The sequence below is a fragment of the Echiichthys vipera genome (genome assembly GCF_963691815.1).
Source record: "Echiichthys vipera genome assembly, chromosome: 9".
Lineage (NCBI taxonomy): Eukaryota > Metazoa > Chordata > Actinopteri > Perciformes > Trachinidae > Echiichthys > Echiichthys vipera.
Genome location: NC_139834.1, coordinates 15,432,482 through 15,450,429, shown reverse-complemented (window position 1 = coordinate 15,450,429; position 17,948 = coordinate 15,432,482). Strand labels below are relative to the sequence as shown.

Below are 17,948 nucleotides of genomic sequence, written 5' to 3'. Positions count from 1 at the left end.
AATGCAGACACAATCACTTTAAGCAGCCATTACTCCCTCTCTCAGTCATGCTCATTAACAAGCAAACAAGAGGATGAAAGGAAACACAGGCATCTGAGTGTGGTCGGTGCCTTGGTGGCGACCCTTGTATGGATGAGCAGTGTGTACTGTATGCATTCTAGAAGAGTTAGTTTGTATTTTTGGGTGGCAGCGGCCCATGAAGTGATGTTGTTTTTTCTTGTTTTTGATGTTTTGTCTATGTTTTCGTACTGTCCATGTGAAACTGCCCTTGTCCAGGTGAAATTTCTCCCCCAAGAAACCTTCACCTTCACCTTGAGTGCTTTGTAAAATTTGGTTCAATTTGGCCAGATGGCGCTGTGATAATGAACTTTACAATTTGGCCTGTAACTTTTAAACCATAAGTCTCAGAAACAATGTTTTTCCCCTGGATTCTGTGGGTTTTATTAGAATGTGTCCATAAAAGCTATTTTTCGGCCATTTTGAATTTTGTCCAAAGCACTTTTTTCACTACTCCTCCTACAGATTTTTATCACCAAATTTGGTGGAGAGCATCTTTGGACTAAACTGGAAAAAAAAACAGTGTTTCCGATATGATATTTGATATTCCCAACGTTTTTCTGTGGCTGTTTTGCTGAAAATTTCATATTACAAAAAAATGTCATGTCTCCTTAACGCTGTGTGCCATTGCAACCACATTAGGTGGGCTGAGTTTCCACAGCCAATTTGTCCAATAGGCGGTGCTGTAGCAGCATCATCTTACTATAAAGAAGGAATCTCTGTCTGAGTATATACATGTATGCATGTATGATTGTCCTTTTCATATCCCAAGAGCCGTTCTTCTAATCAACTTCACACTTAGCAGGTGAATTGCGGGTGCTGAGGGTGAAGTCGATCGGATGAGCGGGGGTCAAGCAATCAGCCTGCTCCCAAGTGTGACTGGGAACAGCTGAATCAAATGAACAGGCTCACATATCTAAACTCAGTGTCATTTGGCTTAATTTAGTACAATGTTTGTATTTAAAACTATGTTCTCAAAAAAGCACCTGCAAGCACCTTTTCCACTGGAGTTGTGGACGGTTACTTTGTCCCTGGCTGGTTAAATATTCAGGAAGGTTTCAGATAGGTTACCCGATCGGCTGGAGTATAGTTACAGCATTGCATTGTCGTGATCAGGGGCAGGAATGACACATACACATATTGTATTAAAGGGTTAAGTTTCCACAGATGTGGGCGGCAGACTTACAAAGCTCACGCACACTCATTATTTTCCACATTTTCCAGTTATCTGGAGCCATATACAATCATGCCCATTTAGAAGCTGTCCTTAACTTTGACTGACAAATAAATACACTTCCATTTTCTCATTCCCTTGCTCTCAGTGCCTGCTCTGTTCCCTGACTGTTCCCTTTTTACTCCCATCCTGATGTGAATTGCTTTTAGAGACAAGTGTCTGTGAGATGAAGTTGCCCTCCAGGTTTGGGAGACACCAGTCTGTCTCTGGGGGAGTGGACTACCAATCACTGTCATTCACGATGAGACCAACCTGGCACACACACACACACACACACACACACACACACACACACACACACACACACACACACACACACACACACACACACACACACACACACACACACACACACACACACACACACGTATGGGAAGGGGTATGGTGTCTCAGTAATCATCAGTGAAACAGAAAGGAAATCTGGGACTTTGAGGAATTTTAAATGAGATGTTGGAAAGCTGAAACAAACTGCTGAAGGAAGATGAAGTAATAATATGAGTGGATGGAAGGATTGAGGTGATCCTGTGAGAATGGTTGTGCTTTCTTGCCGAATGACTGACAGACAGTAGAGGAATGCAGGGCCACGGCTGGCCTCAAGCACACTCAATATCTTTTCTCATCCTCTGGTTTGCCCACTTAGTCCAGGAAACCCTAGCCTTTCCCAAGCGGGGGGAAAATGCCACTTCAATTGCAGGGGAAAACTACTCCAGACCGGAGATGAGAGTCCAGCAATCAGCAGTGACAGCGTACGTGTTTTTGTGTGCATGTCTCTGCGTGTGTGACTGTGTGTGTGTTTGTGTGTGTGTGTGTGTGTGTGTGTGTGTGTGTGTGTGTGTGTGTGTGTGTGTGTGTGTGTGTGTGTGTGTGGTTATCAAGACTGTCAGATTTGATTACAGCCTGCCTCAGCAGCCTATGAGAAGTGAGAAGAAGACAGGCTACAGAGCACAGTAATGTGCCCAGTGCCCAGTAGGCATTATAGCCAATTATATATAATTCCCTTGTCATGCACCCACATGTTAATGCATAAACATGCATATACTGTAACTGTCATATTAACAGACTCAGATACACACACACATCACCTGCTCACTCAAGGGAATCATTTCCATTTAAACTTAAGCAGGGATATTTACTGGCTCAATTAACTACACCAACAAGATGTGTTAAACTACTGTATGTTGGGTTATAATCTTCAATTGTTATTTATACTGTAGCAGCGATTATGGTGAATTGCATACATGACCACGAGTCTAAAGATAAATGTTGATATCAAGGATTAATATTCATAATTCTGAATTTAGGAAATGTTAAGACTTGGTGACTCAATGAAGAGAGATTCAATGTCTCATAAGCATTGGGTTGATAACAGTTTACTGAACCTGCAATGAACCCACAAACACAAAAACATGGACTTCCGAAAACTGCAATCTTACCCTGTGTAATGGGGGTGTAGTTACACCTATGGCAAGAGGACATGCATACATTTATTTACATGCCATTTCAGTAGGACACAAACAAAAACATGTACACACTGAAAACCACCCACTGAAAAACCAATTCCTTTAAGTATGATGTTTTCTGCTAACTGTGAGAGCTAAAATTCCTTGCACATGTATGGACAATTAGGTCTAATTTTGGCCCAAATTGCTTCCTGTAATGATGAGTGGACATAGTTAGTAGGCCTTTCTCAACTGCCTAACACAAAGAGATCTAAAGTATCAGTTCCAAGTCTAGAGAGTGATGGAGAAAAATGCTAAATGCTACAGCCCCCCCCCCTCCAAACACACACACACACACACACACACACAACCACCCACACACCCCGATCTCCCTACAAACAACCTGCCTCCATCCCTAATAGCAGTGATAAAATCATTAGAGTCACAGAATTTATAAACTTCAAAGATGAAGAAGGAAAGGTTGCCAGTTTTCTCCAGCCTTGTGACTGACTGACCCGCCCACACGTACCAGCCCACTGGTGGACTAAAGGAGCCACACACATAGACGCTTTTTTCGCCCACCTCAACATCCATTAGAGAAACAGAAAGAGAAAGAAACCAAGGCACAAAAAGACAGGATGTGTGCACTTGCAGAGGATTGGATGACCTTTGTATATCTATGCATGCAAGTTGCCCATAAAGGCCATTTTTACCAAGACCAGCATACAGTAATCAAAATCAATGTAAATGTGCCAGTGGGACCAAACAGCCTATTTTTCTCTAAATGTGTGTGTACTGACCTCTGTCTGTAGTGTATTGGCCCGTTGCTCCTTGGCACTGAGCGACTCCTTAAGCACCTCGATGTGTTGCTTACAGTCCGAGTTCTGATTGGTCAGTGTTTCTAGTTTGGTCTGCAGGGCCTGCATGTCCGACTCCTTCCTGTTCAGCTCCTGCTTCAGCTGCTCTATCTGACCATCACAGAAACAAAAGGCAAAAGGTTGTTATGAAAAACATTGTAGTCATCATAGAGTCAACTGATACACTTGCAGATGAGAGTAACTTTCAAAGTGACAAAAAATAGTTTTGTATCTCAAACAGACACACAAGCATGCACACAAACTACATCGACATACACCGATGTGTGTGTTTTTGTTGTATATTAAAGAATACAACCACACTTTGAGCTCTATGAACAGAACTTTCAGAACAAGTAAGTATTTTGAAAGAGGCTAAAACATGCTGTTTAAAGGAGTGGACAATATGAACAAAATTCAAAGAGTGATAGATTCCTGTTCATTCAAAATCGTAAAACTTGCAACCTTTTTGTTCTACCGAGTCAAATTGTTTTTACTATAATAAAATAAACAAAAATCTGAAATATTTCTCATGCTGAGACACATTTAGGTGAAACTGGACATTTTATCATCCATTTAAACATCTCATCTCATCTTCTCATCTAATCTTCATCCGCTTATCCGGGGTCGGGTCGCAGGGGCAGCAGCTTTAGCAGGGGACCCCAAACTTCCCTTTCCCGGGCCACATTAACCAGCTCTAACTGTGGGATCCCGAGGCGTTCCCAGGCCAGTGTGGAGATATAATCTCTCCACCTAGTCCTGGGTCTTCCCCGAAAATTGTAAACTATAACATCTAAATATGTCACTTTATGCCATGATGCATTGATTCAGAGAGATGAATTATCACCCAGCCCTACATTATCAGTCCTCACCAGGCCTACTGTCTGCTCTATGGACCACCAAGGAAAGCAGTCAAAGAGTGAAAATACATGAAGGCAAGCAGAGTTACGGGGAGCAATATCAGTGTTTCCCCTACCATTATATTAGGGGGGCGCTTCACCCCCCCAACAGCACCCCCCGCCCCCCTTGAACGTCAAGTAAATTTTATGTAATTTTATTTTCTGAATAGCGTCAGATCCAAACAAGAGTCATTTAAGGATACTTTTCCTATAGAACAGCTCTATACCTTGTCCTTTTAGTAAACAAACTAAACAGCCTTATGTTATTGATCTTATTTACACAACAGCATGTGAATTCTCTCTCTACATGGTTGCATTTTTCCAATTTTCAGAAAACTCGACAGCGTTGGAGATTCACTTGTTCAAGATCGTTTGTTGAATTGTTTGGGAAGAGGCTCCACTCCTAAGGGGGGGGGGACAAAACTGAAACTTTTCAGGGATCCTTTATTATTTTGTTTGAGAAGAGGATTCACTCCTACAAAAAAACAACTAAAACAGAATTAAACAAACTGAAATGATTTCTTTATTTTGTTGTGCTTGAAACCATAAAGGGATTTTTGATTTAACTTTGGACTATTTCTGTTGGAGAACATTATTTGGACTTTTTGGACAATTATTTAAAAGACATTTTCGGATGCTGAGTGTAGCTCATTGTGCAATACACTGATTTAAACTGCAATGTGGCTCTAATTATTGCCCATATAATTGTGATCCTTCTGTCTGGTGATTTCTAACGCCTTTTAACATTTCATTTATCCATGTGGGGATTGACCTTTCATTACGAACCTAACCATTCAATTGTCTGATTAAACAGATTAGCACACTAAGAAAAGAACATTCAGGCAATCCTCTATAGTGCATTGGAAACACATGAAAACCATGATTCCTTTAATTTTTTTGTCAACGCTGTAAACCTGGAGGAAACACTGAATATTATACTTACATAGCTGACAGATTACAGATTATTTTAAGGAAGGCCATACAGAACAGGACAGAAAACCACAAAGGAAATCAAATGCATTAACAGAGGGAGGTTTCTGTGCTGAAGCTAGCTATGTGCGGAAGATTGTCATCTGTCTGCTGGTGCCAAAAATGCACAAGGCTGATTCAAGGAGAGAGAAGGGGGACTAAATAATAGGAGACAGGAGCCAAAAGGTGAGGTGGAGTCAAAAAGAGACTCTGTGAGACTGTTAAGAGAATTGTAAGACAGAGAGAACAGGAAGTAGGAAGATGGGTATGGAGTGGACTTAAATAATTTAATAAAGTGATAGGATGCAATAGACAAAATAAGGAGCCGGAATATTACTGTAGGTTGAAGGAACGAAATAATGTGAGAGGGGAGAGGTTAATAAGAAGGTACTTCTGGTCGTTCTGTAATCCAGGGTTGTTGGGCGGGGAGGAGGAAGGTGGGAGCTGTTCTGATGGACGACACACATGGTGACAAGGCCTGCTCCTACAGAGACACAAAGACAAGAAGACTTCAAGCCACTAAACTATGGCACACAGCCAGCTGGGAAACTGGTGTAGTTTTTCCAGCTTGCAGCATGCTCCTCCACACTCTGTAATCCTCAACCACACCGATAAGGCTTCAGAATGTTACACTTGGTGAAGTTCTGTTCGAAATGATGATCTGGATAAATAAAATCCCCTCTGCTCTAATGTCCACTTATCATATTGGACATATTTTCATGTTCTCAGTAGTCACTTTCTGCTGTTAGAGTAAGTCAAAGCTCACAGAGGAAACCAGAGAGGAGAGGGACACTCTCCTCTCTGTTTTCTCTTATCAGAGTCTCACCTCAACACCAGTTACCACCACTGCTGAAAGACCAGGACCCTAAACACTTCAAGGATATAGAATGATTCTGTGAGCCTGTGCATATCAATGTGCGTGGTGTCACTCTGTGTTATGCAGAAAGAGGAGACATGGGAGAGCGAGCCAGGACCATCAATGTGATGTATATCATCCCAGGTCAGTACGGGTGAGAAGAGAGCTCTTCCCTCTGTCATTGTAGGCTCACATTTATCTGTCAGGGCCCCATTCATAAAAACATCCCTTTTATGATTGCATCAGGAACTTCCCCGATGCAATGAAAAAATGGGGCCTACAAAGAGCACCATTAATGAACAAAAGAGAAACAGTGGTACTCATAGGCCTCAGCCATCATGGACACTCAGCCAGACACTGTGGAACTTGAAAATGCATTTTTAAAGGTCCCATAATATGTTCTTTTTCAGGTTCATACTTATATTAATAGAGTGTGGTCTATACCTAGTCTGTAAGGTGTCCTGAGATAACTTTTGTTATGATTTGGCACTATAAATAAAATTGAATTGAATTTTGGGTTTCTATTAAAACATGTTTACATGCTTTAATGTTTAAAAAAAACTGTGCTCACCGTCTGACTGAAACGCTACATTTAGCATCTGTCTCTTTAACCCCCCCACCCCCCACCCCCCCCCCAAAAAAGCCCAGTGTGCTCTGATTGGTTAGTGCTTCCAGGTCTTCTGCCTCTTTGCTCTCAGCATCTCTGCAAAATCATGGCAGCTGGGGAATGACCGTAACGACACTGTAGCCACACTTTCTTCCTATATATAGTACACTCATGACATCACAACAGTACGAAAGTCCTGATCGCTCGTTTAAAGGCATTTCTCTGTGGATTACACATTTTGATACTTTCAAAGTAGTTATACACCTCAACAAAGCCCCCACCACAGCAACTTCCTGGTTGAGCCAATACGGGAGTGCTAAAAACCGCAGTGTCCAATAGGCTAGTTTGCACAATAGAGCAATTTTTCATTGACCCCATGTTAAATAGTCAGTTTTCACAGCATAATTAAACCTATTTAAGGCATGGTACAAAAAAACATTCTAGTCTGTATGTTTAGGTCATATCTCCATGGCAACACTGAGGCGGTGATTCTTTTTGTACCAGGCTAGTTTTTATTTTATTGGAGGTTAAAGTTTATGCATAATTAGGGGTGCAGCCCCTTGAGTGAAAGCTAGCTGCTGACCCTCACTTTGCCTTGGAGGTATTTCCAACATCACATCAATGCCCTTATTTGGTAAGAGGAAACAAGGCGGAGTCAAAGTCTGACAAGATGGCGACTCCCGTAGGTGAGTACAATTGTATCAAGTTGAGAGAACAGACACCGATGGATATGCAAGGTCCATTTTTTATAAAGTCTATGACCTCAACCTGCTTTGTAATAAAAATAAGACATGGAGATCTCCTTTGTTACAATATGGGACCTTCAATACTGCAATTATAGTTAATGTGCCTATTCAAATGTGTGCGTATCATTCTGGGCACTGCTGTGTCCTAATGAATAAACCAGTATACAGCCTAGGATAAAGAAATCTTAGTCAGGCCTTTCTATAGGTCTTCCTGCCAACTGAAGGTAGGAACGTAAACAGACACGGTCCATTGAAAGCTGATAGGGGCTGAGTTTGCTCGCTCAGAACAGCCAGCCATCACAGATAGGAGGAGAGCAGTACAATGCTTGGTCATCACACAGGTACATTTAGGAAGGTAAGGCACACAAGCATTACATGAGAAATAAGGACTAGAAACAAGAAAATGTCAGTCTAAATATGAAATCACAGCTACATTTATAATCGTAGAAGTTCTGGTATTCATGCATCACGGGATGCTAAAAGCTTGGATAAAGCAGCCAAAAGAAACAACATGCTGTAACATGCAGTTTGGCATCAATATTTCACCACACTTATGCCCTGCTTCTCAACTTATGCTTGCTTCTCCAACATGTGATGTGCAACAGGTGCTCACGCAGTCGTAATTGATGTTTTAAGGCAAACATGCATCGCTTACGTCATGCAGTGTGACTCAGGTGACGCGCAGCGACATTCTACCTTAGTCTTCATGAATTTAGAATGGCTCTTGTAGACCTCCACGTGCTTGAGCTCATCCTGCCTGTCGTCGGGGTGCAGCAGGCCACTGGTCTTTAACATCTGGACCTCATCCTCTAAGTCTCTGATGTTCCTCTCCAGGGAAGAAATCTTTGTGTCCTGCACCAGCAACAGTAGGCAGGCAAAGAGTCAGAAAATCTGGATATAAGGCTCTGGACTTTTATAAGGGCTTATCTGCCTCACATTTTATGTATCTACCTATCTGTGAATTTAACACTCTCAAGTCTCTATGTCATGCAAAAAAGCACAAATTCAGGGAGAGAGCAGGTTAATGAAAAAAGTTCAGTCATTGAGAGGGGACAGACACAGTGGTTTAAAAACAGGGAGAACCGCACGTGTCTTCACCCAGTCCCTCCTGGAAGTTATTCATAGTGTTGCACACATTTGCTGATAATTGAATTGTGAAGAATATAAAAAGAGAGGGAGAAGTGCAAACCTTGGCTACTTTTTCAGCTCGGCACAGCTGGCCAACCATGGCATGAAGTGAGTGAACTATTCAGTATATTCACATCTAGTAGCGTCCTGTATCAAGATTATGACCTATTGATGTGCATTTTTATTTTAGACTAGAATGCACAGTAAAAACTTGGGGAATATAAAGGCAGGCAATGTGTAGCCAAGATGTTTTCCTGTTTCTATGAGGGAATGGAAGGGTCTGTCATGGACAGGTCCTGAGGTTGTTTAGCTGCATGGGTTCAGACATACGTTAAATGCTAAACCTTGGAAGAAAAGAGAAAGATAATTAAATAAATGGAAGCAGATTGCATGATGCCATCAGCACAAACCATAGGCAACATGTAAACAGTTGACCTCTATTACATCCTCTGACATCAGCTCTGCCTAGCACACGGTGCTTCATTTACTGTACCATCCTAAACACACATAGACCAGGCCAACAGGAATGCATATAGGTACATATAACTCACACAAACACAAGGAGTGTTTGCAAGGACTTTCAACAAACACCCCGAAAAAGAAATCAAGGTGGGAATCTAGGTGAATCCCTTCACATAATACAAAAATACCCACACACAGACTATGCAATTCAATCATTTCCATTGCTTCATATTGATTTCTGTGTTATAAGCCATGCTCTACCTTTAATAACTGATTGCTATCTGTTTCTGCTCCAGAGCACAGGGAGAAAAAAAACATCACCCAAAGGAAGAGAAACAAGTCAAACCCAAAGAAAATATAGAAGGTAATATCCAAAAACAACATTCAGTACAATAGGAAGAAATGTAAGAAAAGCTGGGCCTCAAAACCGCTGAAACATGAACTACTGTACATGACGATGCTGCATTCCAGTGCAGGAAGAATTGATGATAGGGACAGAGGAAAACACAATTACTGTTTATGTGTAGCCCATGTTTAGGTTGACAGAAGAATAAAGAGGTGAGCACTCATTACTGTACCTGCCAGATAACGTCAGGATCAAAACAGAAAGGGTGGTTGGTATTCTGTGATCACAAAATGGAAACATACACCACTAAGAAAAGTTTGTTTAAAAAACAGAAAAAATAACAGCACAGACAATATGGAAAACATAGAAACTGGAACACCATCAACATATATAAACAGAGGACATTTTCAAAAAGCCTATTCATATGTCTAAACGTTCTGGCAATGTTTGCAAAGCCTTTCTAATTAATGCAGATCAATTTAATTTGACCTGTTATGCATTCACAACAGTATGGGCATCCTAGCACATGTGCAGTCTGTTAATAGGCAGACAAATCACAAAGTATGTGTGAAAAATAACTGTGGTTTTGCTGTAAAGGGACCACTTTTAGAACAAGCGTTTTGCTCAATGAACACTCAATATGTGTGTGGGGGTGTGCACGCAGACACATGTGGAGTCAACTGCATTTTTCACAGCTCTAACGACTTCAAAGGGCTGAGATGAGAGTGAAAGCTTCCATATGTGACATTTGAAACAAATTGAATAAGTGCTCAACTCTGCAAAGGCCAGTAAATGCCTTCAGTTGGGCATGGTCGCCATACAGACATGAGGCAACAGCAAGATGATGTTTTTTAAGATTGTTTGTGCATGTATGTTTTTGTCTGCATTTACAAAGCGAGCCAGAACCTCTACTACTGATCACATATCAGCAGCGCACATCAAAAATTAAAGCTTTGTTGGTATGACGCTGATTTCAGACCAAACCAGACAACATGCTGCAAGTGAGAAGCAAACTGCACTGCTCAAACAAGATCCCTACACCTACCGCAGTTTAAACCTGCTGATGTCATACACACTCCCCCTTAGCACATTATTACTTATAATGTTGCCTTCTCTTGTTAATTCCAGTTCCACTGTAGTCCTACCTTCATATCAATGACAGTCTGTAAAGCCCTGGTCTTAGCCGGATCGGCCTGGAGCTGGTTCCGGCGATGGAGCTCCTGGGGAGGGACCCGGTAAAAATAAGCCTGGCGGCTCATCATCTTTAGCACTTTCTAACACCCACAGCTTAACTCAAAAAGATACACTGATCGGTCTGACTAGTCCCAGTCTCTATCTCTCTTAACAAATGCTGTTATCCTCTGCTGTAAATCCTCCTCGTAAATTCATGTTTTGCGGAAAAATAAATAATTTTTTTAGTATGGTCCCTGTTTGATGCTCTGCCGAGGACTTCTTTCCATTTTTAACAGCGGATGGTGTTGATATGTTCTCTGATCTCTCTTTTTCTGTCTTTCTGTCTCTGCTCGTCAGTGGGAAGGAGACGCATTCAGCTATAGGTCACATGAATCTGTCTCTATCACTCTTTTAGTATCTATCTTATCTTTCTATCTTTTGTCTCTCACTTGTTATCTCCATCTCTCTCGCGGATGTCTCTGGCAGGCTAAAGCTCTTGCTTAGCAACACTTTCTACCAGCACATGCGCTACACTTCTTCTATCAATAATTAATGCCAGCTCTGACCTACAACTATGCCCACACACGAGCACATGCACACTAAAGCTAATGGGCAGGCACACACACACACACACACAAACAGGTAAAGGCACAGACACACAACAGGTTAAATGCACTTGTTGAGTATGACGATCAATCTAACTGCCCCGCCACAAATGGAAAGCATTTCAAATGATCACAGTATTTAAAAACTGGGTTGGCCATCATGGTTGTGTTATGTTGTACTATGTTTTGTGTCTTCTGCGCTCATGTAGGTAAATAGGGTGGACAAAATATAATATAACACGATATAACAATATAACACTTTCAAAATACAAAATTGGCATTTGCAAAGCTAAATCATCACCTCTCTAAAAGAGACACAGAGAAAAAAATGGAGTGAAGCCCACAATATGTTTAGGCAGCTGCTTCCTTCACATGTGAAATGCACCACTGCAACATCCATCCAATTCCTCATAACAATTATTGTTGCTGCTAAGCTTTCATTAGCCTCATCACAACCCAGCATCCAACTGTAGGGTCTGACTCTAGTCACAAAGGGGAAGATATCTGCTATCACACCACCACATCGTTCCAAACATTCACTATACAGCTGTGTAGTCTTCTGTTAATTAACTCCTGTTATTTGACTGACTGAATTGCACACTCAAAACCCAGAACCTGCCCAGCATACCCCACTATCTAATCTGCTGGCCACCAAACACTTGGGGTAATGAGGGAGTGGCCCTTGCTCAAAGGCAGCTCAGTAGCGGCAAGCACTCCTCTTTCAATCCTCACCCAGATTCATACAACCATATCAAAAAAAAAAGTTAGCATTGACGGAGTTGCAGGTTACATAACATGGGGCTTCCAGACAAACAAGTCTTTACATCTGCACAGTAGGTGAGAAAAGTGAGGGTTGCCTGCCACTGCTGCCTGTATTGTGTTATAGGCAGCTGCTGGCAAGGGGCAAATATGAACACATGGAAAACCAATTTGGCTAGACTTCTAAGGAACATGAAAATGTTTGATTGGCACTGAAAAATGAGGCGAACAGCCTCTCTCACCAAACAAACCAAAGGTACAGATGGATTAAATGACGGAGAAAATACAACACTATCAAAGTCAAAATTGGAAAAATAACAGACGGTCAGCGGGTAAAGAAAAGCTCCCAAATCAGACAGAAAACACATGGAGATGGGACATTCATATCAAGGCAGCTCATCAGTCACTCATAAAAAGACTTTAGAAAAGCATGAAAGAAATACAGGGAGAGGCAACAGGTCACCATTGTTTCTCATGGCTCCCCGATTCTCCCAGTGAGTTGAAATAAGAGGAGACAAGGGTCTTACACTATCTACTTGTCCATGTCAGTTGTGTGAATAAGGAGGGATTACTGCTGTCAGAGCATGCCTCCCACAGACTGGTATGCCCACTACTGCCACAATCCTAATCTCCTACTGACCATATGTGTATTGTGTACGTCCGTCTGTGCACATTAAAGTATTTATCTGTCCCGTGGAGAGAGTGTGTGTATTAACTTCTTATCAACAAGAGTACAGTTAGAGTACAATAGGGGGAAATTAAGTCATGCAAGAGAGCATGTCATCAAAGACTGTCTTCTCTGCTCCACATGTGTCAGAGGACCAAGCATATGGAATGAATAGGATCAAATGTAACACTATAGCAATAAGTGCCGGCATCCTGGATGAGGGATACGGTCAAAAGGTTCAATTGTAGCCTGGAGGCAATGGTGTCATATATGCCATGTGCAAAGTAGAACATGCACAGATTCTACATAGCCACACACATATACACACATATACACACACACTCATATTCATCAATCACATTCCCATCCCTTCTCCATCAGTGAGAGAAAAATGAAAGACATTTGTTTGCCACAAATGTGAACATTTTGACAGCCTTACTGGGGAATGGGGGTGAGGAGAAGGTTTGAGGGGTATAATTTTGTCCCGATAAACTCTTCCGCTCAAACATTCTGGGAGAGAATAGACTCAATAGCTCAACAGAGCGTGGCGAGTATGTGGTGCCCGGGATGTGGTGTGGAGAAGGGAGCATTGGTGTGTGCTGATGATATTTACAGTGGTCTTTTAATGTTAGTGGAGAGGGGCTTCATTAGCTGAGACTTAAACCGGAGTGCAGTCCCAAAAAAAGCCCCACCCAGGACAGGCCTTTCCCCGATAAACCTAACCACAACAGATTGCATATCAGCCCAGGGTGAAAGAGAGAGAGAGTGGGAAATGTTGATATACAGACAAACATACACTGCCCGAAAGGCAGATGAGAAAGAAGAAAGCTGATAGGCTGGTGGCATGAGAAAGTGAGCAAAATAAAGGGGGGGGGGGGGGGGGGGGGCAGGAGAGAGATTACAAAAAAAGACAGATTTTCTGATGTGAACTTCCACCTCTGCTTAACATGCTAACACTAGAGAGTTTTAAAAAGATACATTTCTGGTGTTTCATCAATGTTTAGAGAGAGAGGATACAGGAGCAGAGAGGGCCTGCCAAAAACAGAAGCAGGATTTCTGAAGCCAGTGATACTATAGAAAAAAACAGGGTAGCCATAAGTGCTTTGCCCTTAAGTTCTCAACACTAGAGCAATGCTAAATACTCAGTCGTCCTGATCCAATACTGAGATGTCTTCATATACAGTAGGGGCCCTAACCCTATCCAGAGCCCCTAAAGACCATATGAAATCTGCATTACGATATGTATGAAAGTAGATATGCCATCTCCAAGTAAAAATCTCACAGTGAGTGTGCATGTGTGTGTGCACGCCCTTGGCAGCAGGTCTGGGCTGGGCAGGAACAGACCAGTGGAGCGGCTGTTATTATTGGGTCTGCAGGGACCTGGCGGCTGGGGAGAGCCGATTAGGCCCAGATTTATGCCTCTCAGCATGTGTGTGTATGTGTGTACCATCACACATAACTTTGACTCAGTGCAAGTATCAGTCACACACTGCCACTTTGTGGACACTGCTAGTACTGCAAAACACTATCGGTAAATAGTATAGAGGAGAGGCTATTTGAAAAGAACTGGCTTCCACATTGTTCTAACAAATGATGGTGGATGTTGGCCAGTGTAATCATGTTATCGCAAGAGCCAAGTGAATAGGCTGACATGGACGTGCCAGCGTCTCTATGTCGGGTCTGTGCAGCTAACACAGTCTGACAGCTGACAAAAGAACAGGAAACACAAGCGAGAGAGCACCACTACACACACCATCCCCTGACAACACACATCAGCAGGTGAGGTTGTGATGGAGTGTGCTATATATCATATACATACTGCACAACCGCATACCATGCACACATGAATACAGACAGCTGGAAACTTCACATCCGGCTATGGTCTGCAAGTCCTGAATGGTACAACAGAGAGAGAAAGGGCAAAAGACATAAAGACATTTCAATTCTCTGATTTGCATCATACAAACCTACATAGGTTCACAAATTGTCACTCCCATCTCCTAAACGGTCCTTACATTAAAAAATAGATACTATAGAAACATATTCAAGGTGATAATTTATCTTCAAACCAACAAAGAACAGCAAAGAAAGCCGCCTTGTCAACCCTCAGCCACGTTTAAAGGATAAATAAAAGCAGAGGTGGACTGAAAACGGGGGCATTTAATATCCCAGCTCAAGCTAAGCAAGCTGGGTCATTTAAAGGAGAGTAATGGGTGCGGTAATGAAAGGCAGTTTGGGGCAAATCAAAGAGCTAAGAGTACTGCACCCTCATAAAGGCAATAACTGCACTACATTTTCATAATTTTAAACATGTTTTCCTAATCTTCATTACTTATTACAATACAATGATTTTCACATGACTTGACTCAAGTCAAATTTGAGGACTTGAGACTTGCGTGACTAACATAAAAAAAAACTGAACTTGACTTTGGCCTGGCAATCATGACTTGATACTTGATATAGGTGACTCGAAAGGACTTGTGTGGACACTGTGTGTATGTGTGTGTGTGTGTGTGTGTGTATGTGTGTGTGTGTGTGTGTGTGTGTGTGTGTGTGTGTGTGTGTGTGTGTGTGTGTGTGTGTGTGTGTGTGTGTGTGTGTGTGTGTGTGTGTGTGTGTTCGCGCGCATGTGTCATCATGGCCAATTGTAGTCCTGGAGACACCTACTGTAGTGTGAACTACCACAGAGGCTGTTTTGAGTATTTTGCCAGGTGTTTATATATCTGTCCGTGGACAATTTTTGTCACTTTGGTAGCATTGCAACCATGCAAGATACAGTTATGAAACTTTACAGATGCATACTTTAGATCAAAATGAAGGCCTGGTTCAAAAATGGGTGTGATCTGAGTAAGGGGGTTGGAAGAAGTACGGAAGGGGATCCCCAACTTTATTGCTCTGGCCCGATAACCGTGGAGATGCAGGCACAAACCTTTAGCTTAGGTTAGGTTGCAGCTCAGATCAAAATGAATGCTGAGCTTAAAGATGGGTATCACAAGAAGGTCTCTAGTTTTAATTAAGTAGTTGCATTTCTCTAGGTATTGAGAAATTACATTTTGTTTTTTTAAACATTATTGGGTGATTTAGTGCAATGCATGTAAACCTGGCAACCTACTAGGACACAGCAGTCCAGCAGACGTGGAGACAGATCAAATAAAACCCTACATTTTATTACCACTGTCTTTTAACTGATTTAAATGTGGAAACCGGGTTAGATCAGCTTGACTTATACTTAGGCGGGACTTGATTTGACTTGCTCGATTCTCCCCATAGTAACTTGGGACTTGCTTGAGACTTAAAGGTTAAGACTTGAGACTTGCTAATGACTTGCATGTGTCACTACTCTCACCTCTGATAATTTCGGGACTAGCCTGATACTATCATTAAAATGTTACACTTTAAATAGTTTGTTTCACTTATATATAATGGACCATGCACAGTGTTAAACCTAGTTCAATCATACGATCTGATGTATATAAAATCGATACAATAAAATTACAAGTAGTTGTAGCAATTCTGATAGCATATAAACATTGAGTCTAGTACTATCTACAAAACAGTTTTCTTTACTCAAAGCCAGGCTTTTAGTTTGGCTTAAAAATTGAAAAATCAACTGCTATACTTAAATTGCAATTAGTTCAACTCTTCAACTCTTCCCCTCTCTGTGTCTCTCTCTCTCTCTCTCTGTCTCTCTCTCTCCCACGCACGCACACACGCACGCACACACGCACACACGCACGCACGCACACGCTCACACACACACACACACACACACACACACACACACACACACACACACACACACACACACACACACACACACACACACACACACACACACACACACACACACACACACACACACACACAGGACTCTGTCACCCCATCTCAACCTCAGAGGAGAGGAGGCCAGAAGGAGACGAGGGAAAAAAACGAAAGAACAACAATCACCTCTCTTTTCAATCAGGGCGGTCAGAGTGTTTTCCCTCATTAATCATACATTAATATTCAGACAAACACAGCCTGTTTTTCTACCTTAGAAAAACACTCCTTTCTCCCATCTTTCCCTCTCTCTCACCTCTCAGAGCCACTACCCCCCCTCTTTCTCCATTGCACCCACAGTGTGTGTTAAGCTGTCAACCAGTTAAAAATAGAACAGCACACAGAGTGTGTGTGAACAGGTACTCACCTTTTACACACACAGCATGTTTAGGTCCCTTACGCACAGACACACACGCGCACAAGTACACACATGCACAGCAGTGGTTGCATTAGCATAGGCTAAATCACACACGCTCCCCTCTGGCAATATCATCACAGTGACCAAACACCCGTCACGGGTGGATATCCCATCAGCCACAGGCAGCCCGGCGAGGGAGTGTCCTCGCTAGGAACGCTAAGCCGACAGGTCCCAGATGTGCATGCATGCTCTCACACACACACACACACACACACACACACACACACACACACACACACACACACACACACACACACACACACACACAATTATTCTGACTGGGCATGGCAGACAACATAGATAGAAAAACAAGAACATCATGACACAAACAATAGCAATAGAGGCATGCACAGTATTGCAAAACACACACACACACACACACACACACACACTGACACAGAGAAATTAAAGGCTAAGAAGATTTAGGAGTTAAAAATAAACAAGGCAGGAGTGAGGAGCACAGAGCAGCCTACTGCGAGCCCTTCTGGCAAAGAATGCAGACACACCTGTGCTTCACCACCGCTCATTGGAGGGATGGTACTTTTAAATTCTCAATCAAATAAAAAAAAGATTGAGTCCCCACTATTACTTCCTATGAGGAACACAGAAAAGGCATGAAAGAAATCTGAAACTCTCTGACTGAGAATTTTTGATGGGCAACAACAAATTTCCCACTTTATTTAGGCATGTTAAATGGGTGCATGCCACTTGCTGTTGAATAAATGCCAAATGCTATGCACAACACACATACAAGCAGCATACAAGCAACTGCCATATGCACATATGTATATCAGGGAACACACACACACACACACACCCACACACACACACACACACACAGAGTTACATTGTAAAACTGCATGGTTGAACACAGGCTTAGAGCTGTCCGTATGTTAATCTGGCCCATTTA

The 17,948-nt window shown here is 42.2% G+C and overlaps 1 protein-coding gene across 1 annotated transcript in view; it reads right to left on the bottom strand.

Moving 5' to 3' along the window:
* LOC310951212 (ERC protein 2) overlaps positions 1-17,948 on the bottom strand; it is a gene marked incomplete at both ends in the record, with an annotated part of 120,614 nt that overhangs the window by 96,494 nt on the left and 6,172 nt on the right. The window contains 3 exons of the mRNA XM_083919333.1: positions 3,527-3,698; positions 5,844-5,936; positions 8,358-8,513. Of these exons, the coding sequence (XP_083775459.1) occupies positions 3,527-3,698; positions 5,844-5,936; positions 8,358-8,513 (421 nt within the window). The remainder of the gene's footprint in view (positions 1-3,526; positions 3,699-5,843; positions 5,937-8,357; positions 8,514-17,948) is intronic.